General features: G+C 44.3%; 2 protein-coding genes across 2 annotated transcripts; one reads left to right on the plus strand and one right to left on the minus strand.

Moving 5' to 3' along the window:
* The first annotated feature begins 761 nt into the window (after positions 1 to 761).
* On the plus strand, positions 762 to 6,060 carry LOC125687373 (thioredoxin). Its single transcript, XM_048932492.1, has 5 exons — positions 762 to 939; positions 3,403 to 3,507; positions 4,068 to 4,127; positions 4,839 to 4,904; positions 5,843 to 6,060. Exons 1-5 carry the CDS (start codon positions 916 to 918, stop codon positions 5,903 to 5,905), a joined length of 318 nt encoding a protein of 105 aa, XP_048788449.1. The 5' UTR covers positions 762 to 915; the 3' UTR covers positions 5,906 to 6,060.
* A 6,518-nt stretch (positions 6,061 to 12,578) lies between these two features.
* On the minus strand, positions 12,579 to 21,282 carry PTGR1 (prostaglandin reductase 1). Its single transcript, XM_048932487.1, has 10 exons — positions 21,174 to 21,282; positions 20,605 to 20,711; positions 18,865 to 18,910; positions 18,121 to 18,180; positions 16,713 to 16,880; positions 15,790 to 15,907; positions 15,352 to 15,507; positions 14,999 to 15,104; positions 13,785 to 13,903; positions 12,579 to 13,235 (listed from the first exon to the last, which is right to left on the minus strand). The coding sequence occupies exons 2-10, from the start codon at positions 20,708 to 20,710 to the stop codon at positions 13,125 to 13,127; spliced, it is 990 nt and encodes a 329-aa protein (XP_048788444.1). The 5' UTR covers position 20,711; positions 21,174 to 21,282; the 3' UTR covers positions 12,579 to 13,124.
* Positions 21,283 to 21,984: the final 702 nt, after the last annotated feature.

Consider the following 21,984-nt stretch of genomic DNA (forward strand, 5'->3'; position numbering starts at 1 on the left):
AGATAAGGACAGGCAGATACGGGGGACGGACAGACAGGGGATAAACACACGGACATGGGGACATGCAGACACGTGGCACAGGCAGAAGGTACAGCACGAGGGCTCTCCTGGAGGCAGCTCCTTAAGCACGGCACCTCGATGCGGGGCGGGCGTACGGATCCCAGCCGACATCTGATGGGGTTAACAGCTTTAAGGCAGGACCACCGCTTTAAGCGCAGCTGCCATGAAGCCTTCGCACCCCACCTCGAGCCCCACGCCGTCCCTGCATGCCCCCACTCCCCGCTCCTGGGGGAATGGAGGGAGGCAGAAAATAAAAAAAAAAAAATTAAAAACGATTTAAAAACGCGATGAAGAAAAATAAATGGAAAAAGAAATAAAATAGGAGGAGTCCCCCCGACATGGGCTCCCTCCCCCCGCGCTGGGTAGGAGCCTGCGCGCCACTTCCTGCTCAGCGTTACACAGCACTTTTTCTTACTGTCACACGGTTGGGCTTTTTCTTTCTTCTTTCTTCCTTTTTTTCCCTTTCGTCCCCTCCTCTCCCCCCCCGCCCCAGTACTTCCCATCCCCGCCCGCCCCCCTTCCCGCGCCGCGAGAGCACAAAAACTGCCCCCCTTCCCGCCCCCCCTTCCCGCGTCGTGACGTCACTCGCGCCATGGGCGAAGGTGGGCGTGGCCAAGACGCGGGGGCGAGGCATGGTAATGGGATGACCGTATGACGCATGCGCAGTGCTGCGCCTTGCGGCATTGGCTATATAAGGGCGGGGCCGGGGCGGCGGCGGCAGAGCGCTGAGGAGTCTCCGAGAGTGCTGTGCGTTGAGCGGCGTGACAGCGGAGAGAGCAGAGGCGTGCCGGACGCGCGTGCGCGGGGACGAGGCCGTCAGCCGCCTTTTTGCCTTGCAGCTAAGGAGCCGCCGCCATGGTGAAGAGCGTGGGCAGCCTGGTGAGCCCGCGGGCCGGCCCGCATCGGGCACGGTGACCGCGCTGAGAAGCGAGGGAGCGAGGGGGGCTTTGCGTCGAGGTCAGGGCAGGCAGCGCGTGGCTGCGCTCCTTTGTGCGAGTTCAGCCCGAGAGCCGCGATCCGTTCGCGTCTCCTCCCGCCTCGCTGAGGGACGGGCGGCTCCGCTTTTGCTGCAGGTGGTAGTTTGGGAAGCTGGGTCTGTAGGGCTCTGCTGGCCGCTCTGGTTAAACAGCAAACACCGACTCTTGCAGTGACCCTTGGCAGTCAGCTGATGGCCAGGCTAAGCGCAGTCCAAGGGCAGCTCGGTACGTGCGTATAGCTGAGGTCTTCTATTAAAGCCGTCTCCGCTGTGCTGAGAGCAGTGGATTTCTTGCGGCGTGGGTTTGTAGCCTCCATTTTGGGGTACTGGTGGCTGCTGGGAGTCCCTGCTGCACTGGAACCCTTGCCACCTGTTTTCTCTCACCCGGCCCTTGGAAACTGAAACCTAACAGCACGTTGCTTGTCTTGTCCTCCAGCATAACGGTGCGTGCAAAGCAAGGCCCTCCGTGGGCTCAGGGAGGCACCAGCTGGATATCTGAAAGCTTTTCAGAGGCTTTTCCCCTCAGAAGTGTGAAGGAAAAAAAATGCTGATAAAGCTGTGAGATCCTCTAGTAATTGTGGCAGCGTGGACTTGTGGGGGGAGGTATCCCTTCTGTTAATAAAGGTATTTCTATATGAAGCTTATTGATCCATAGTCATTGCAGAAGACTAGAAGTCAGAAAGGTCAGGCAGATCTCTTGCCACTGCTGGCTTCCTTACTTTAGGGATATTTATGTTCTCTGAGAAAAATACCAGTACAATCCACCTTTGCTGGATCTCTCAGGGATAACGCAGTTGGACCCTGTGTCTCTTCTCAGGCTGCCCACAGCAATTTTAGCTCATTCTAGGGATGACTCACAGGGTAACGCCTGGCTGCAGCTGGAGAGCAGTGCTCAGATCCAGGTCTCCAGTGGTGTATGGTTTGTGATCAGCTGGAAGTGCCATGTTCTCCCACTTTGCCCTTGTTCTGTGCAGTACTGTCCTGAGATATGTAGCCATTTGACCGGTACATCCCAGGGATGGACTTCCTCTTGCAGGATACAGCAGTTACAGGAAGTAAGAGTAAGGAAGGTGGTCTAGTTGGCAGGTGTGGGAGGTAGAATTAGTATTAATGTCTGTTACAATGCAGACGTGTGAGAATATATGCCAAAAATCAGGGATTTGGAGGAGGGGATGAATGAGGCTCTACTAAGAACCTTATGGTTTTAAGTAACTGCTGGGAGCAGATAGCATGGACTGTTGTATGTATTAGTATTGAACTTTGCTGGAGACAGCGTTGTACTTTAGAGATTGGGATGCGGGAGTACATGCTACATTAGGACAGCAGCAGAGAAAATGTTGGAGAGAAAAAAGTTCTGCACCCACCCCTCAGACTGAGAGCAGATGGTATGGGTTGTTGATCGCATAGGGGATAGGCTGAGTGTCTACCCATAGTGTGAGGAGGAGCTCAGCATATGAAGGCTGCATGTCTGAGGACAGCTGCATCAGGAGGTTGAGACATGTACAATGGGAAGCTGGGGTGCCAGACATATTTGGAGTTACAGCATGTTATGAAGAGTTGCCTATCTGCTGGACCTGCACCCTTTGCTTGCTCTGCCTGAGATACTTGTTTGTTTTCTAGCATGCAAATATTTCTTGCACTCAGTGACTTATAATTCTGCAAAAACGTTTGCTCTTTGAGAATGGGGGCACATAAGGAGCTCTAAAATGCAAAGCATGGTATCCAGAAATGTCTCTTGTAACAAAGCGTGACAGAGATCTCTCTGTTAACCTGAAATGTTGGTTGTTACTGGCATAGTCTGTGTAGCATTGTGTTGCCTACTGAAGTTGCACTCCAATGTACTTGGCAGAGTAAATAAAATATTTATATGATGAAGCTGTTGCTTTAGGAAACATGCTGTAGGGTAAACCATGCAACAGCTTGATTCTAATCATTGATTGGAAAAGGTATCAAACTGGAAAACCCTGCAGAAGTTTGTCCTCAAATTCTGTGGAGGAAAGTCCTGGAAGAAGGTGGATATCTTCCCATCAAATTGCAGATGAGAACTGAATGTTAAGGACTGTTGGAATCACTTTAAAGGTGTAACGCTACTCAGTCTAGCTTACGTTCTCAGCTCATGCTAACTTCCAGCTAAACCTCCACAGTTCAATGACTGAGCACTGTGGTATTTCTTAATTGAGGCGTCAGAAGGCAGTGGTGGATGCTAGCACTGATGGAAGCAATTCGCAGGAGTGCATGCATCATTATCCAAATAACTTTAAGTGAAGGTGCTGTGTGAAGGCTAAGGGAAAGCTAACTTGGGGGTTAGTCTTTTGTACAGTAGGGAGGGGAAATCCTTAATATTGTCAATTCTTTTTTCTTTATAGTCCGAATTCGAGGCAGAACTGAAGTCTGCTGGTGAGAAGCTTGTAGTAGTTGATTTCTCTGCCACATGGTGTGGACCATGCAAAATGATCAAGCCATTTTTCCATGTAAGTAGCCTTTGTTCTTCACAGTGACTGTACATATGCAACAGATACTTCTGTGCAACTTGCCAGTAATATGGAGCAAACCTCCTTTGTCTGTGGGGTGGACAGTATTTTCTTGAAGGAGAAATTTTAGAAGTATATGATTGCTAACTATTGAATAAAATACTTGGATACACGGCAGGGAACTGACTGTTGCATTTTGGCTGTCCTGATGCTCTGATTCATGAATCTGTAGGGACCTAGCTGATGCATTCCCTCAAGAACTGGCAACAGTGGAGTTGAAACAATGTGTGTACACTAACTCTGATTATTAAAACTGCATCCAGATAAACTGTAGAACCTTTCTGGGGTGAGGGGGAGGCCATAAGGGAAGGAAAGGCCTTTTCCTTCTGCTTAGGTGCTTCAGCAGACTCTTCCAGGGGATGGAGCTGAAAATTAATTTCTGGTCAGTAAAGTAGCTGCTTTAAGGTAACATGTCATGTCTCACAGCACCGATTTCTACAAACACACCTTTTTAAGCATTTCCTGGAGCAGTAACTACATAACTTCATTTTTCATTCCAGAGTTTGTGTGACAAGTTTGGTGATGTGGTGTTCATTGAAATTGATGTGGACGATGCCCAGGTAAGGTCCAAGGGTAGTGCTGAGGGGGGGCAGTAGCTTGGCAGAACCACAGGAGTGACAATGAGTGTCCTTGCATTCACTGAAACAAAATTAGATGGTTGCTAGGTGCCTATGCAGGGAAGAATGAACTTCTAGAGAAAATCAAAAGAATGAACTGCTTTAGTTATCTAATCCCTATGGCATGCATGAGGTAACTTGGGAACACTGGTGCTCTGTGTGTTGGGAGGGAGTCTCAAAGGCCTTAATCTGTTTTGATGCAATCTTCCCTAAAACTAATAGCTCACAAGTACAAGACGGTCTGATCTCACCGCTGCCCTTGGCATTGTTTCCTCTTTCATAATTTGAATCAAGTGTAATAAGATGTCTGCTCTACAGCAGTTTCAGCAATGTGGAATGAGTACTTGAACAATTTCAACCTGAAATTGTTCATTGCTGAAGTGCTGTTGAGCACTCTCCAAGCACTGTGGATGCAGTAAACATGTGCTCCTGTTATTGTATGAATTAGATGCTGAAGGGAGGATCTCTTAGGCTTGTTTCAGGAAGACGTTAATATTGAGCTGTCTTCGCAGGGCTGGACTAGAAGAGATGCTTTTGCTTCATTTTTAACAGTAATGATTTTGTCCAACTTCCTAATCAAAATGAAACCATGGGTTCTAAATTATGATGTCCTTCAGACATGCACAGCTGAATACTGTTTTTCTTCTCTTCCAGGATGTTGCTACACACTGTGATGTGAAGTGCATGCCAACATTCCAGTTCTACAAGAATGGAAAGAAGGTAGGTTTTTTTTTTTTTTTAATGGAGCTTATTTTCCTGGAAGAGGCAGGCTAGGCCACAGTGCCTGCTTTCTCTTAATAATGTATCTGGGTCACAGCTGGCATTGGGACACCTCTGAGAGCAATCAAATTAATCTTAGTGCCACTGCAAATGTAACATAGACCAGCTGCTAACTGATGAAGCAAGCTCTATTAATTAGACCTAGTGAACTAAGTCTTGCAAGTCAGTCTTATGGGTGGATCTTCATGATGAATTAGTGACGTTAAGTGTACAAGACTCTTAATGTTCTGCTTTTACTGATCTCAGTTAGCATTCCTTCTCTGCATTGCAGGTCATGTTCAAGCAGAGACATGACTATATGTGTAGAATTACCCCCTGACATCAGTCTCTAATCTGAATATACTCACATCTGAAACCACTGCTTGAGTGTTTTCACACAGGCTATAAAACTTATGGAGGGAGCCCATGTATGTTGCAGGACTGAATGGAGCCCCTTTGCATTGCCTGCTGTGATGGATAGATGGGATACAAGAGCAGTCTCAGTGGCAGTTTGCTCCAAGCAGTCCTCTCAGCTTGATAGGAAAGGGTCCAGCGCAATCCAATGTGGCTTTCAGTTACCACTGCTAGGAGGTGACCTCCATAATCCCTTTAAACTGTAGTTTTCAGTCTTACACACCACTGAATCAGGATCAGTTCATTTTTTGCTTCTTTGTGTGTGTAGAGCTCCGAGCATGGTGGTCTGAAAGGGATTCTCAAGATGCCGGCACTGATTTTCTTTTGAATGAGGAGCAAATAACTGAATCTCTACGAAATATTTCTCATTTTGAGGCTGAAGAGATCCTAGTGGTTGTGGAAGGAAGCCTGTATTTCTGCATGTTATGCAACTAGATGTTATATAGCATTGAGTACAGCTCTTCTGAAAACTGTTCTTTTTGCAGGTGCAGGAATTCTCTGGGGCCAATAAGGAGAAGCTGGAAGAGACCATTAAAAGTCTAATCTAATCTCCAGCCACGGAGGCATCGGAGCATGTCTGGGGATCGGCTAACTCATAGCCCGTAACTTTTCTACTTTAAAGAAATTCAACCATTTAACCTATCCTCTGTGCTGACTATCCTCTGATCAATGTAAATGAGTACAATAAAATGTAAATTCTTCACTTTCGGTTATTGCCTGATGGTTTGAATGAAAATGCAAGCAAGTTGCTAATGTCTCTGACATGATCTGTTTTGCTATGTTAAAGGGATGCTGTCTGGATGCTCTTGTCAAATGCAAAAATCTAATACCAGGTTGTTGCTGAGAATGGAAAGTTAAGTATTGGAAAGGGCAGCAATAATAATTGCTGTAGAAGTCTGACACCTTACTTGCCTGGCATCCAGCCACTAGCCTATTATCTGAAAAGCAGCACTATGGCTTGCAGTTGAGCTGCAGGAGGGTGAGCTTGGAGCTGTAGAAAATGGGGTTGCTTGTAAGGATGAGTTCTCAAAATCCAAGCTTTGTATTAGACTTACAAAACCAGTAGTAATTTCTAAAATATCTGAATGTTGCGTGAATTTGCCACAAAATTATAGAAAGGGAGGAGATGGAAGTGCTGCCTCCTTCCCTTTCAGTTTTGCTTTGCCATTGCTGTACAGTCTGGTTCTGTTAGTAGCAATATGTAGTCTCTGGGTTGGGCTGCTTTGTTCCACAGGCAGTAATCTAAAGCAGCAAAACAGTGTCTTGAGCCTGAGATGAATTTGCTTGTGTTCTTGTTTTTGCTTAACTCTGCTATTATATTATTGGATCATACTGGATACATTTTGTCTACTGAACTGGACTCTGAAGTCCTCCAGCCCTGTGTCAGGTTATCTAAATAAACATTTATCTGCCAGTTTCCTCATGCTCTTTAACTGCTGTTCCTTCTCCACCAGCTCAGAATGGTTTTCTTGCTGGCCTAGGTGTTGTCTCTTGGTAAGCGTTCAATAAATAACAAAGCAGGGCTGTAGCAGCAGCTAACACCTAATGCAGTGATTTGGAGCTAGAGCTCCAATGAGCTTTGCTGCTTATTTTCCATCGTTGATGGGAAAAGTGAGACAGACTTCCTGCTGTATCTGTAGGCAAAGTGGAGTGAGTTTGGTAGGCAACTCATATGTGACTCAGTTTTACACTCATATCACAAGCATATGTGACTTTCCTAGCTCACAAAGAAGGCTGGGAGACCTTCAGCAGACTGCTGTGTATTTAACCTCTATTTAAAAACAGATTTTTCCAATTCCAAGAAGCATCCACGCATTTCTCAGCTGAGGAGAAGTCATCAGGAATTTTGGATGTAAGCTCTGCTTATACAATGAGGGCATGCAAGATGTTTTCTGTACTGCTCTGACTCTTTGACTAACAGCAGTGCCATGTGTTAAAAGATGATTCATAGGTAAGTGGGAAACCACTATACAAAGTGGTTCTATAGATAAACTTGTGAGGAGGAAATAATATGGTACTGGAGAAGAACATGCTATTAAGATCACCATATCTGCTAATGAGCATTGCTTTTAAGAGCAGTTCTCAGGTAGCCTGTTTATTTCCTGTGGGCAATAGTTGGAAGTGAGAGAGAGAAGAGATAGTCATCTTAAAAATCCCTGAATGGAAGTTAGGCAAAATTCAGCAAGAACTTCATCCTTAAGGAATAAGGAAGCAAACGAGATCTGCAGTATCTCTGCTGAGGTTAGGCAAGACCAGGTAGTTAGTTACATGCTAGAAAGGGGGAAAACTGCAAATTCAGATAGGAATGAGGGAAGGCATCAGGAAGGCAGCAGTATCTTGTGCTCACATGGGTGCAAAGTCGTTCTTGCAGCAAGACTTCTGCTTCCTGTGCTGCAGTACCTTCTGTTTCTGAGAATCGGCATGCAAGCACAAGAACTTGCTTAGCCTGGCTTGAAAGCAGCTGTTCTTAAAGCCATCTCTAAGAAATATGCAGCAAAGAACTTTGTTTGTCAGGTACCCTTTTATTTTAAAGGAAATGCCAAGTATATTCCCTTCTAAATGCCTCATTTGAAGTTTGTTCTTCTCATTACAAATACTGGCAATGCCTTGCTGAGGGGTAAGGAGTCTCAGTTCCTATGGCAGCAGTGACCCTGTGGGAGGGATGTACTCCAGTTCTGGCTGGCAATTCCCAGCCAGTGAGGAGCTGGGAGGGAACTGAACCAGCGTAGCTGAGCTGGACTGGACAAAGGGATGTCCTAAAGCAGGGCACCACATTAGCACAGAGGGCTGCTGCTTCAGGTCTGGCTGGGCATTGTGGTGTTCCTGGTGGAGCAATTGCACTGTGTCACTTGTTCTATATACTTTGTATTCTATTATTTTCTCCTCTTGTCCTATTAATCTGTGTTGATCACAAGTTTTAACTTCCTGTTCCTGCTGTTGACAGAGGAGTGAGCACTAAGCTGCCTGCCAGGTTCAACCCTGCCACCTGAATGCAGTGGCTACAAGTAACCTTACTAAATCCTGGGATGTGGGCCCTGACATGGAATTACTAAGTAATGCTCTGGAGAGCTCAGTAGGTGTGATTTACTTGCTAAATGGCTAAGCTGTTTTTCACTTGAAAGAGTGAGACAGCAGTATTTCCGTATGCCGGAATGTTATGCTGCAGAGTTGCTCTTTCATTGGACACATTGAAGTCACTGGCTGAGAAGCAGGATGTGATTTACTGTTTGCAAAAACACAACTGCTTTGATCCAGTGATCTGGGAAGATGCCTTTAAGGGGATAACAAGAGCTGGTTTCATTTCCATCACATGTGGAAGAAATTTGGTGCATGCTGAAACAACATTTGGAGGTTCCTTCTAGGAGCTAGGAAGTTATCCTTCCCTCAGGTGATGACTGCCATCAGTCATTTGGCTATAAAATGGGCTGAGATGTCTGCCTTGCTGTCAAACCAGTAGAACAAGTTCTCTGCAAACCTGTTTGTGAAGCTTTCCCATCAGAGTGGATGGACAGGTCAGCAGAAAGAGAAGTAGTCCTCCAGCACAGAAATTGGAGTGTGTGGCTGAGTAAGTAGGTTTAATGAGAGAGAACTTCCCATCATGAAAGGGAAGGACAAGCCACAAAGGTTGCAGTCAAGTAAGCAAGGGAACAGTGTAGGGTTATGTGGCAGGGAAGTAGCAAAACTCTGTAACCACAGTCATGGTGTCAGACTGCTGTAGTGCACTCAGGGAAGGATTGTCTTAGTAACCAGTGTGTTACTCCACATCTTTTTGTGCAATACGCAAGCCTAATTTCAGCTCTGATTGACCTTCCCGTTTTCATTCCTTCCGAAACCTGGATTATGTTAGGCTTGAATTTCAACCTCACAAATGATTTCAAGAAGAGCTTTTGAAATTATGCTAGCTTTAATTAGTGTTCTTTCCTCAAAATTAGCTATCTTTATAAAGGGCAAGTGACAACTTCTGTCTTTTCAAAATACACAGTATTCAAAACCTTGCCTGGCACCACCCTCATGCTGAGTACCTTCCCAGTGGTGCTGTCCATTAGTTCTGTTGCCTTTTTACCCAGCTAGCACAAACCCTGAGCAGTAGTGGTGGGAGTAATTGCACTGAGCTTCTAAACACCAGTTAACATGAAGGAAGTTGTCTGCTTCCACCTCTACAGCTTGAGAACTGGGGCACAGCAGCTTCTCTTTGCGAAGGTCTATTGCATGCAACTTTCAGTCACATGAGGAAGTGGCTTGAGGACTGTCTGTGAGTCCTCAGCTGGTCTATCTGAGGTCTCTGTGGGAGAGGTTGACAACAGGCATTGCAGGCCCAGTTGTAGCAGGGATCCTGCTCTTCATCTCAAGTGACAAGTGACTGTGCCAAATGCACTTGGTGCTGAAATGCTTTCCTGTATGTTTTCCTTGGCACGTAGACCAAGCAGAAAGCTGGAAGCAGGAAGGAGGAGAAGTCTGATGGGGTCCGGCAGGGATCTGCATTTGGGGCAGCTGCTGGCTGTCTTTGCACAGGGCTGGTAGCCAGTCAGTGCTGTGCTCAAGGCTTGCTGCTGTGCGAAGACAAGCTCCCCTTGCTGTTGGCTGAGAAAGCAGCTCTGAGACATGCTCACCTCCATGAGGTGGCAGTGACCCATTCTGGTTGTACGTACGTTGATACACAGACCAGCCCTGGGAACGCCTTGTGCTTTTCCCTTGCATGGTAGCGTGACAGCCAGTACCTCCGGGTAATGGGCTGGAGGAGGACAAGAGGCAGCCTAGAAATCCTAGCATGTGTGATTTGCCTCTCCCTGAGAGCTGGGGTGGTGTGACAAACATGTGAAGAGTCGTTAGGTGGGTAGGGAAGCCAGGCATGAAGCAAAGAAGTTTTTTCTTGTCATAGAAGTTTAAAAATCCTGAGAACATTAAAAAAAAAAAACAAAAAACAATGTGAATCTTAAGGATGCTGCTTTCTTTTCTCTTGTTGCAGCTATGCTATAACTATGTGAGGAGCACAGAAAATGTTTTTGTAAACGTTATGGGGAGGAGCCAAAGAGCAATCCATGTCCCTCAGCATCGGCACCATACATGGGCAAACTGAGAGACCAAGAGTGACTCTTTGCCAAATCTCCTTAACTGATCAGTAAAGCTAGAATGTTAGATTTAATATATATGACAGACCTGGAAAAAGGCTGGAACTTTGGAAAACTACGACTATTCCATTGCTAAATACATGTTGTGATTTAGCTCTGTGTGTGATTTGTGGAGAGATCCCACTCACTCATCACTGCAATAAGCCAATGCCAGTTTTCTAAACTACCGTTTGGCTTGGAGAGTTTTCTTGGTGATGATTCTCAACGTGATGATCGTCTGCAGATGTAAGAATTATCGTAGGATAGAATGCTTTCGGTTGGAGGAGACCATCTTGCTCTGATCCCCTGCTGCTGGCTGCCACCCATCAGGTCAGGCTGCCCAGGATCCCACCCATCCTGGCCTTGAGTGCCTGCAGGAATGGGGTACCCACAGCTTCTCTGGGCAGCTGTGCCAGGGCCTCACTGCCCTCTGCGTAAGAAAGTTCTTTCTAACATCCAACCATCCAGTGGCTATACAAGAAGCAATGGGCACAAACTGAAACATGGGAATCTCCACTTAAATTTATAATAATAAAATTAAAAACAACCAGAAGTAATAAGAACCAACACTTTGCTGTGAGGGTGTTCAAGCACTTGGGCAGGTTTCTCCAAGAGGCTGTGGAGTCTCAGTCTCTGGAGATGCTCATGTCCTGACTGGCCATGTGCTTCCCATCCCACACCAGATCTGTCTTGAGGGCTCTCCTACAGCATCTCCAGAGGCGTCTGCAAGCTCTTGTGATTTCACAAGAGATTGGAACACCCATACTTACAAACAACAGAGATCCCAAAAGCAAAAGAGAACTTTTTATACAATTACACTGAATCCAGTGTAGAAAACATGTAAACGTAGCTTTAGCCTATCAGAATACATCGAGCAGAGAAAAAACTGGAGGGTGGATGCAGGGGTGACATCTGGCTATGATGTAGCTAATGTCACAAAAGCAACCAGTTCAGACCAGACTTCTGTAAGTGCTTCACTTGGTGCCAGCATGGTTCCTAGTACAAAACTGGACGCTTGAATTTTTTGGAAGAAATAGCCATGCTCTCCAGAGAGGTTCAAAAGTGGAGTAGGGTCAGGTTTGTGCGTTGTGGGGTTTTTTTTGTTTTGTTTTGTTTTTTTGTGGGTAGAGCTTGCAAAATCAGCTGCAGCTCATGCAGTATAAAATCTAAATACAGATAGTAAGAGGACACAACTCAGTGTTTGACAACCAACAGGCTGAAGCCAGTAATCCTAACAAAAACAACAACAAAATCACTAAACAGGTGATTTTAAAACAACACAGTATTTTAGAACTAGAAAATACTCTCAGTAGGGAAACGTCAACCAACAGCAAATCTCTAGATAGCGGATACGAACCCTACTGACAAAACCCCATGCCTTGTTTACCTTTTACCACACTGTACAGCAGTTATTAATTCACAGATTTTCCTCAAAGGCCAACTGAAAACCACAGCTAGTGGAAAACCAAGCTGGTGAGGCTTTCTCCTCAGAGTCATATACACAGCCAACACCTCTCCTACAGTATTTGCTCCAAAACAACTTTCTCACATCTGCCCGACTAGTTTCAAGATGTGTTTTGCTCATTCACTTGATTTAAGTCTTAAATGTTCTTTTCCTGTTGACTAATAGGTCACCAGTCCTGCCCCTGCAAAAACATTAAGGTCTCTTTTAATCCCTCTTCAGATATCAATAGTAAGAACTCAAAAATCAACTCAGCATTCCTCTATAGCAGCGTTTATTCTTTACCCAGCAATGGATCACCATCAACTTCAATATCTTTCTGCAACCTGTAGCTAGTAACAGGTTCTCATTCAACATTTTCCAGTGTCTAAGATGTATATTATTGGCAAACTGTGCACCTTCTTCACTCAGCACCAGGTGGGACCTTGACAGCAGTACAACAGACAGGGCCAGCTTAGTGATACCATCTTCCAAGAAGGCTGGGATGGAAATCATGACAAGATCAGACCTACACTACTTAAGGAAATGTGAGACCTAATCAGACAACTCATGTTGTAGTAGGTGGCTAAAATATTTCCAAGATCATGTGTTATTGCAAGAAAGTGAAAAAAAAGGTTATTCCACAAACAGAAATGCAATACAAGTGAAGTATCCATTAACAGATTTATTTTCTTTCCGTTATCTCAGCATAACTGATACCTACATTCCTTGATTAAATTAAAAAAAAAAAAAAGAATAAAAAAATACAGCTATGTGAGGAAACTTGGAATCCCCATACACTGTTAGCTTGATCTTTGCTCACTAACGCTGGTTACAAAATTAAATTCCCTCTTGCACAGTTCTGGACAAAATCAATAGATAAACATTAGTCACTGGGTGTGCCATCTACTGGGAAAGCTTTCAGAATTGCCTCTTGCTTTTTCATAAGTCAACTTAGGTTCGTTTCAAAGTACAGTTAAACCAGTTTCAGTACTGGTGAGGTTCAAACATTTTAAAGCTTTTTTTGCGTAGCTGGTTAAAGCAATCTCAAGTTCTTCAAAGCCAGACACATACCTACAGTTATTAGGCCAATAGTAAGAGAAATTATCCCCAAGCGTTCATCAAGAACACAGAAATAAACCTTTTTAACATTGAGTTTACAAATTATACAAACAGAATCACATTCTCCTGTGCTTGTATCCCAGGAAGAAGTGACCTTCAGACTTTTACAATAGCTTTTCCAAGATTTTCTCCCTTTAGCATTCCAATGAAAGCTGCTGGCATGTTCTCGAATCTTTCAGTGACTTGTTCGTGGTACTTCAGTTTTCCCTGTCAAGAAGAAGAGAATATTTCCAGTCTTCATTTGCCAGCTGCCTCACTTTCACAATCATCAAGATACTAAGTTGCACATATGTTCCATCTGAAACACTGGTACACCAGTGTACCTTTGCAAAACCAAGTTTGTATGCAGCAATTCCATGAGAAGACCCACTTTCAGGGAGATTCACCCCTTGGAGTGAAACAGGGAACAAAAACACTGCAGAGAAAAACTCATCAGGACACACTGAGCGCTACCCAGTCCTCAAAGAGCAGGTAGAGCATTTAAATTCAGCTTATATTTAGAAAAAAAAGAAGCTCTTCACTGTCAGGTAATGGTTTAGAATGACTCTGAAATTTTAAGTTAAGAGCACAAGCTATTACCACAAATCTCAACAAAGCAGAAGGCGTCAAGCATATTGTAAATGGTTTGTGTGTTTCCCAGAAGGCTCAAAGATCATGCCATCTCTTCACCAGCTAAGACAAGGGGCAACTTCCCTAGCAAAGACAGAAACTATGATGGGAGCACTCATTACAGAAGATTACCCCTTTCCCTCTTACCTCCAGGACCCATTTGAGCAGTGCCTTCACACCCTCCTCCCGGCGGTTATACCAGCTGTACACAATAAACCCTTTCATGCTAAGTTCATTGAAGATCATTGGAAACTGGATATAAGATCCTGGCAAAGAAAGGAAATAGCTCTTATTAAAATAAAGCCCAATGCATAGAGAGGTTTTAGCCAGTAAAAGACACTGAGATATGTTGCTCCAGGCAGAAACAAATTCTATTATTTCTGAACAGGGTAAACGACCACAGGTTCAGGGACAGGGAGCAACACAGGAAAACAAAGACCTGATCTACCTGAGGCTGAACACCCACCAGCACTGCTGAAAACAACTTCATTCAGATGTAAAGTGACCAGTGCTGGGGTGGGGGCTTTCTGCTTAATTCTCAATGTACTGTTTTGACAGCTTGTTTGAAAGCCTGCTAAACCATCTCACTAAAGCTCAAAAAAAAAAAAAAAAAAGTTATATATGAGAAAAAAGAAAGAGAAAAACAAACAAACAAAAAAAACCCAAACATTTTCTTCAATAATAAAAAATTCATGATACCCACTCCCATCCCCCCCACCTGAAAAGACCCACATTTAAAGCCATCTGGGAGTCTAAAGTCAGTAGCCATCAAAGAGAATACTGCTCCTGAAGCCTCCAGTTTCTTCCAGAAAGTAGTTTTGGAAAACTTAATGCTATTAAAAGTGAATATTAACTTCAAACATATTTACCAGCAGTTGCATCAGTAACTGAAGTCCTGCACTTATAAAATGTGGGAATAAAAACAACCCAACCACACACAAACTAAAATGAAGCTATTTCATCTAAAAACCTCAGGGAAATCTATTCTCATAACTTGAACTATGGACTGTGTAAATGATACCATTCCACCACATTTGCTGCCTTCCACCAATCTGCATCTGCTCAGAGCTCTGGGGAATGTCATTTCAGCCAAGTTTAGTCTTGCCTCCATTTCTAAACACAAGTTCTCCACCTGATACGAGCATGTAGGAAGGAGAATGTCTGTGTGTACACATAAGTGTGGTCACACATCAGATCCCCCAGATCGTTATCATCAGTTCGTTATCTGAATGTACACAAACACACAGGCAACTGGCACATTGAAAAACACAGCAAAAATTGGGCAGCTTGAGCCACTATGTCTTTCACCCTGCCATCACCAAATAGTGACTAAACTTAGACACACAAAAGGAGGTCCACACCTTTCTGAGGCACAGTGTCATTGTACTGAGAGATGGCTCCACAGACTGCAATCCTCCCATATTTCCTCATGTGATTGATAGCAATACTGGCAAATTCTCCACCCACCTACAAGAACCAGACCACAGGCAGCATTAGAGAAAATCCACAGAGAAGACAGCTGGTTTGCCTCTCAGCATTTGTTTTTTTGTGTTGCTTATCAAGACAGCTGCAGAAAAAAAGACAAGAAAGGAAGAAGTATGCTGTAAGCTCTTACAGGAACTATGTCTCAGTTAGATGGAACTCAGTATCAAGTTCCTGCAATAGGCTAAGGAAATGGACAGCCTGCTCAAGACAAGGATCTTCCAGAACTCACATTGTCGAAGAAACAGTCATAGCCATCAGGAGAGGCCTTACGCAGGGCTTCATCCAAGGATGTAACCGTCTTGTAATTAAAGGCTTCATCAAAACCTATTTTTTTCAGGTAAGCAACCTTGCTATCTGAGCCAGCGCAGCCCACCACTTTACAACCCTGCAATAAAAGAAAGAGCATTTAGAAATGCTTTTCAACACAGGCTCACACTGTAAATGCAAGAGTGCTGGGTGGAAGGCTCATTTTTGAAGTCAGGTGGTTGTGAATATGAACTCCTAAGCTCCAAAGCTTTGCTATATCCTCAGGAGCTTGTTTCATCTCAAAAACTTATTGAATGCATGTCTTCACCGTTGTTTGTGCTGCTGATCATTCATGGCCTTGCTCTTCTGTCTCCCACAATAGCCCTCCAGTGTGCAAGTCTGACCAGTTCAAGACACACACCCCTATTTTAGCAAGCTGTCCCACCACGGAGCCCACAGCACCAGCTGCAGCATTGACCAGCACCGTCTCTCCTGGCTTCATCTTGCAGACCTCAAACAGCCCAAAATAAGCAGTGAGGCTGTGAAGAAAAAGAAAAATGCTCAGTGTGGAAAAAAAGAATTCAGACATGGAAGTGTGACTTGATCTCATTAAACTAAAACATCAGCACAACTAGAACAAGGTTGAGATTTATTTATCCTTGTGGAAATACTACTAAAAAAAAAAAAAAAAACAACACAACTATACAACTTCTTAATTTTGCTTATGAGCCGAACATTTTAACTTGTCTTATTTTTCTCGACTGGCTGTAACTTTCTAATACATGTTACTGGGAAGCATGATGATTGATGTACAATTCCATCTTATGTGAAAACAGCTTTCCTTGTGCTCACAAGTTGGAAGGCTAAGCAACATGACCAACTGGCTCTGAAGCCCAACAAGCTTCTCTTTAATTTCTTCTAGCTTAGTGCTTCAGGCTTAAGGACTGCTATTTCACTGTACTTTGTGACAGCTGTATTGTCATTTGGGGGGCAATTCTGGCAATAGATAAAAGCAGACTAGCCCATATCCATAACTCAAGTTTGAGTCCTTCCAATCAGGTTGATTCAGACTGGACTTGATTTTTTCCAGCCCTTCCTGAATCCTCTTCCTGACTGACCACATGAAAAGGCATGCTAACCTCCAAGCCAAATTTCCTCCAATCCAAAAAGTGGGTTAAACTTCAGGCCCTCTACAGGGCAAAAGCATCCTGAATTACAGCTTTATTTATTTATTTAAAACAAGAGTGATCAGCCAGCACCGTGGCAGAAAAAGATCAGGCAAAAAGATTTTTTTATTGCAGAGCAATATCCAGAGGATAGCTTCCTTTGGACCTTGATACTCACCCTGGCATACCAACTGTCCCAAGTGCTAGAGACTTGGGGAGTGATTCTGGCCAATTTGCAGGCAGGAGATTCAGGTCCGTCCCATCAGAAATGAAATGAGTTCTCCAGCCTCTATTAGCCACAACAAAGGTCCCTACTGTGAAAGCTGGATTCTTGCTTTCTACAATCCTGCTCAAAGGAAGAAAAAAAAAAAAAAAAAAAAAAAGAAAAAAAAAGAATATCTATGAGACAAGTCTTTTGGGGGGGGGTTTCCTCTTATTCCTGTTGTGCTTTGATGCAGGAGAAAGAATACTTTGGGTCAGGACATCTAGCCCATACCTTGCTGATGTTTTTCTTAAAATGGTTACTATCTCTTGTTACTATGGGAAAGCTGGGTGAGATGATGCTAGACTTAGCCTGACCCATAAAAAAAACTGATGTTCTATATAGATGCCATTCCTTTTTTCATTTGTTGTTTTGGTTTTTATTTTGATTGTTTGTTTGCTTGCTTTACCAGCATCATCTGCTATGAATTCAAACTAGGCTTCTATGAGCTCCAAGGCATAAAAGAGGACACTGGGATTGAAGGATGTAAAAGTATGAAACTGAGGTACAAATATGATATTAAGGGCATTTCCTTTCTCAGAAAACCTGCACTTAATTTAAAAGTTGAAGATCCTGGATATGGAGCCTCTTGAGACAAGAAAAAGCTCCTTAAGGAAGGCAGTATGTAATAACAGAAGTTCATACTTAGGGTATCTCTATGCCAAACGAAAATTCTGCTTTCTTAGCCCAGTGAGAAAATTGTCCTGGAAAGAAACAATTAAGCATCCTCAAAACGTTGAAAATAGATTGTTTTTTGTTCAGCTTGTTCTATTCCCCGATGTTCTTCCAGAGAAACACAAGAGTCAGAGGTCACAGATGTTCTTGGGCAGCAACATAGAGGGAGCGCAGCAGGAGCAAGCTGACAAAGGGAAACATCTATGTAGCTAAGTCATTACCACAAGGTTGGATTACGGTCATATAGCATCTGGCATTTTAGAAACAGTCACAGCTGGAACAGACATGTATAGTCTTAGGTATGCAATTACTGCATATCAGATTTTAAAACATGAAGTTGACACTTGGAGTCATGTTTAATGGTTGGCCCCTTGTGCTGCTCCTTACAACTGTCTCTAGAAATGACAGTTTGTTGGCCTAGATGCTCTCCAAGAAGGCAGAAAAGGTTATTATAGAAAATCATAAAGAAAATTATAAACTATAAAGAAAAAAAAAATAGTATAGTATTCCAATCAATTGTATATTTGAAAAAAAGGAATGCAGATTCTGCAGTACTTGACTCGCGTCAAGAGAACACAACACAGGCTGTAAATGTCAGGACATTCCTTTGACATCTGGCACATGGATGGATACGATGAACAGGTCTTACCTGGCAACCTGTGTGCCAATCATTACATCCCCTTCCTTCATGCTCCTTTTACTGTACGGTCTGTAAAAACAGGCAGAGAGACAGCTTACTGTAAGTAATCTTCCAGAGTAAGTGATCTTCCAGACACTGTACAGTATTCTGACCCAGAAATAGCATAACTAATGACTCTGAACACACTGCAAGTAGCTTGCCCTTGTAATGACATAACTGGGTATTTTCCATAGACAGTTACTGAAGCACCCCATCAGCACCAAGCTGAAGTGTCAGGAATAGGACAGTACTAGTCTTCACTGCTGGTCTACCACTACAAGAAAGCTGAGACTCCAAAGAATTACCTCTGAATAGGGTCTAACAGAATTATTCATAGCTCTGGGCAAATACCCAGTCTCCCTGAAATTGAACTGCTGTCTGTTACCAAAAAACGTATCAGTAATATCCTATTTAGAATGCATATCCTCAAGTACAGGCTTGAATAGATAAGCAAAGCAGATTCTGCAACAGGGCTGCAGCCTCCTTTGGGCTCACTGTATTCTAGCACAAAAGTCACCACAAGGGACAACAACAGGGTTCAGGAAAACTCCATGTCCACAGCGTAACTGTCCTAATGTCCTGCTGAATCTGACATGGGTCTCTGCTAATGTACACATTTTATACAAGGCAAACAAGCATCCTGGGATCCTGGCAACAAGGGATGCTCCCAGTACACATTTATTAAGGTTTGAGAACACAAGTGAGTAAACATACCTCATGTAAGGATCAACACTAAGAAAAACTGATTCAAGCAGCAGCTCTGCAACAAAAGACAAAGCAAACAGCTGGGTAACAGTGGTAAAGCACAGGTTCCACAAGTCAAAAAAGTCACAAAAAATCTATCGGTACCCCCAATAGTTTAAGAAGTCCTATTGGCATCAGACAGGAACAAACTACCAGGAACGACTAAGGCATTCTGTAGCTTTGTCTGGATTTAGCACTATGCTCCTATAAAAGATATCTTTGGAAGAATTGCTGGAAAGCTAGCTTCTCTTCAGTCCCATTTGTCTATATCTGCCTTTGCACTTCATAGAAGATTCAACAGGCCAGACCTCCTAAGCAAAGCACTTTTCTTTCACCTGTGTACATCTTCCCAGGATTCATCCAGCAGAGGGTGGTAAGAGACTTTGGTGAATGTCATATGCAACAATCACCTTGCTCCCTTGAACAGAAGAACACCTTCCCTAGGTAGTTTAATCTGCAATAGCTGCCCACCTCCATCCAATAATGCTTTTTTTTTTTTTTAATGGCCAGTGCAGCAACCTAACAAATAGAAGCTAGCGATCTATTTTAACACATATTTTCCTGTCGCTCAGAGTGAGCAAGAGGAACAGTCAAGGCTGTTGTAACATCAAAAGAAAGGCCACGTTTTAAATGACTCTGTGTTCTTAAATAATTATAAGTTAAAGTACTAAGTATGTATGGGTGAGTTAAGAGCCACACGTGCCATAAGAATCCATAGAAGTACAGCTAAGAAGAAACCACCCTCCAAACCATTAAACTGTAAGCCTAACTAGTATTACTATTACTTTAATGAGGTTTCCTTGACATGCCGCCTAAACCAAAGTAAATCTTGTGAAGGATAAATAGTGGGATGCGGTTCAAGACAGCGTGGTGCAGATGACCATGTGAAGCCAAAACCGTAGGTTCATTCACTTATCAGTATCTCTTGGGTTTGGCCAAGATTATTTTACTCCCAACTCTTTTCAAGATAGAAACTCACAAGTAAAACCTGTGCATTTATTATTCCTCTTTTTCTTCTCTCTTACTAGCAGGGCAAATATCACAGGTAAGAAGACAAGCCCCCATCAACTCCTGCTCTAAGAACACCCAAAAAGGGGCTCAGTCCCACCTCAATTACTCTCTTGTCCCCCAGGTCTATCCTTCAGCGTTCTCTCCCACCATGAAAAAAATAACAAAGAAAACCAGACGTTACCATCTTCTCCAGCTTCCAAAGGATTTTGTAAGATAAAGCAGATGACAACTTTACAATAATAAAGCATGTCTGCATTTTACTAGAAGTACCCCATTTGCTGCAGCCAGTGCCTTTCTCTCTTTTTAAATCACGCTAATTGTTTTCTTACAGCAGTCGGTTTTGAGGGCACACTGCTTCAGCGATTTTCTCCAGCATGCTTTATTTACCAACACAGCTGAAAACCATGAGGCATCACTAACACGTTTTTAGTGCAGTGGGACTTTGAAAGGCCCACCAGAGTTGCCTGAAGGCTAAACACAGTTTAGCACATCCAGTGTTTATTGTCAGATGTCTTTAAACACACTAAACTTGCCAAGATACACATCCTTGAGCAATTGCCCTACCCTGCCAGTTTGCCATAAGCCCTGCCAAGCCTTTTACAAACTGTGCGTGAGGAACACATGGACAGACCTACAAACGCACAGCCATTGTCTGCAGGAAGACAGCCTCCAGACAGCAAGCGATAGCACTCCACTCACCTCCATCCTTCAGGTTTGCCAGCACCTCCTGTTTCATTTCAAAGTCGCTGGTTTGGGGGAAACCCTCAAAATGCTTCTTCATTACCCACACCTTGGCAGTCACCATCCTGCACAATAAACAGCACAAAGAGATGCTAAACGGTGCTAAGCTGCGAGCAAGGGCTGCATAGCGCCTCAGGGGACCACAAAACACAGGCATCTTGACCGCCTGATAACAACTCCTGAAGCCACCACCCTCTGACACGCACTCACGGCCGAGACCAGCGGGGTGGGAGGTCAGCCCCGCTGAGATGCGCGTCTCCCGCGGCGAAGAAACTCGGGAGGCAAAATCCACTGGTTTAAGGAAAACGAGAAGCTTATTAAAAGGTTTAAGAAAACTGGGAAAAGCCTTTTCCCGGTCAGTAACAACCCCATCAGTGGAAAGTTTCCGCGGTTGCCAAGCTCCGGGCTAAAGCCTGGCATCGTATTGTCAATGGTGTTTTCCAAACAACGTACAAACAAACAAGCGGCTTGCACGTGTTTTTCCCTCGTAACCTCATTCTCGTAAGCGAGCAGGAAGAAGTTCATACTTAGAACGGGCGGTGATGGAAAGCTCCGTCTTCTGCTGTCAATACTGGATCACAAGCCTCCGCCACCGATCCGGCCTGAGCTCCCAAAACCACGACACGCGTCCTAGAAAACAAAGACAAGAGTCTCTTGGAGCTTTTATCGCCAGAGCAGGCACCGCCCCTAATTGCATTTGCCCCGGAGCAAGAGCAAAGTTCAGCCCTGCCCTCCAACTCCGGGGTGTTCGTCGGCCCGAACCGGGCTCACATGACAAAGCATTCCGTATTAACGAGCGAGCAGCCTGACCCAGCGCCCCTCGAATGGGAACAAAGGTCGGGGAAAGCTTATGAGCAGCAATTACAATTACACTTGGACCGTTTTTATTATTGTTATTACCTTACTTTTGAAGCGGCTGACTGCCTCGCTCCAGTTTATAGGAGGGAGATGAGGTTCTTTTAATATCTGTATACCCGGCGTGAGATTAAGAAACAACGGTTCCTATGTTGTTCCGACCAGTTCATTACAAAACCTAATCAGGGAGACGGGGAAGGGAAGGAGGGTGATAGAAAAGATGGGAAAGAAGCAAGAGTTGCGTAAAGCAGGGATGGTCACCAGCAGGATCCAGCAGCGTCCTGTTGCACGGCGTGTGAAGGTCCCAGGCAGACGCAGCGGGGGGGGGGGGGTGAGAAGCAGCAGCGTGGCCGGCCTTGGGCAGCAAGCAGGTAGACGGGGAAGTCGCGGAGCCAGTCCTTGAAGCAGCAGCAGCGCTCCGGCAGCAGGCACAGGAGAGTTCGGCAGCATGAAGGAGTCACCTCACGAGGAATCTGATCGTCA

The sequence above is a fragment of the Lagopus muta genome, chromosome Z (assembly GCF_023343835.1).
Source record: "Lagopus muta isolate bLagMut1 chromosome Z, bLagMut1 primary, whole genome shotgun sequence".
NCBI classification, from domain to species: domain Eukaryota; kingdom Metazoa; phylum Chordata; class Aves; order Galliformes; family Phasianidae; genus Lagopus; species Lagopus muta.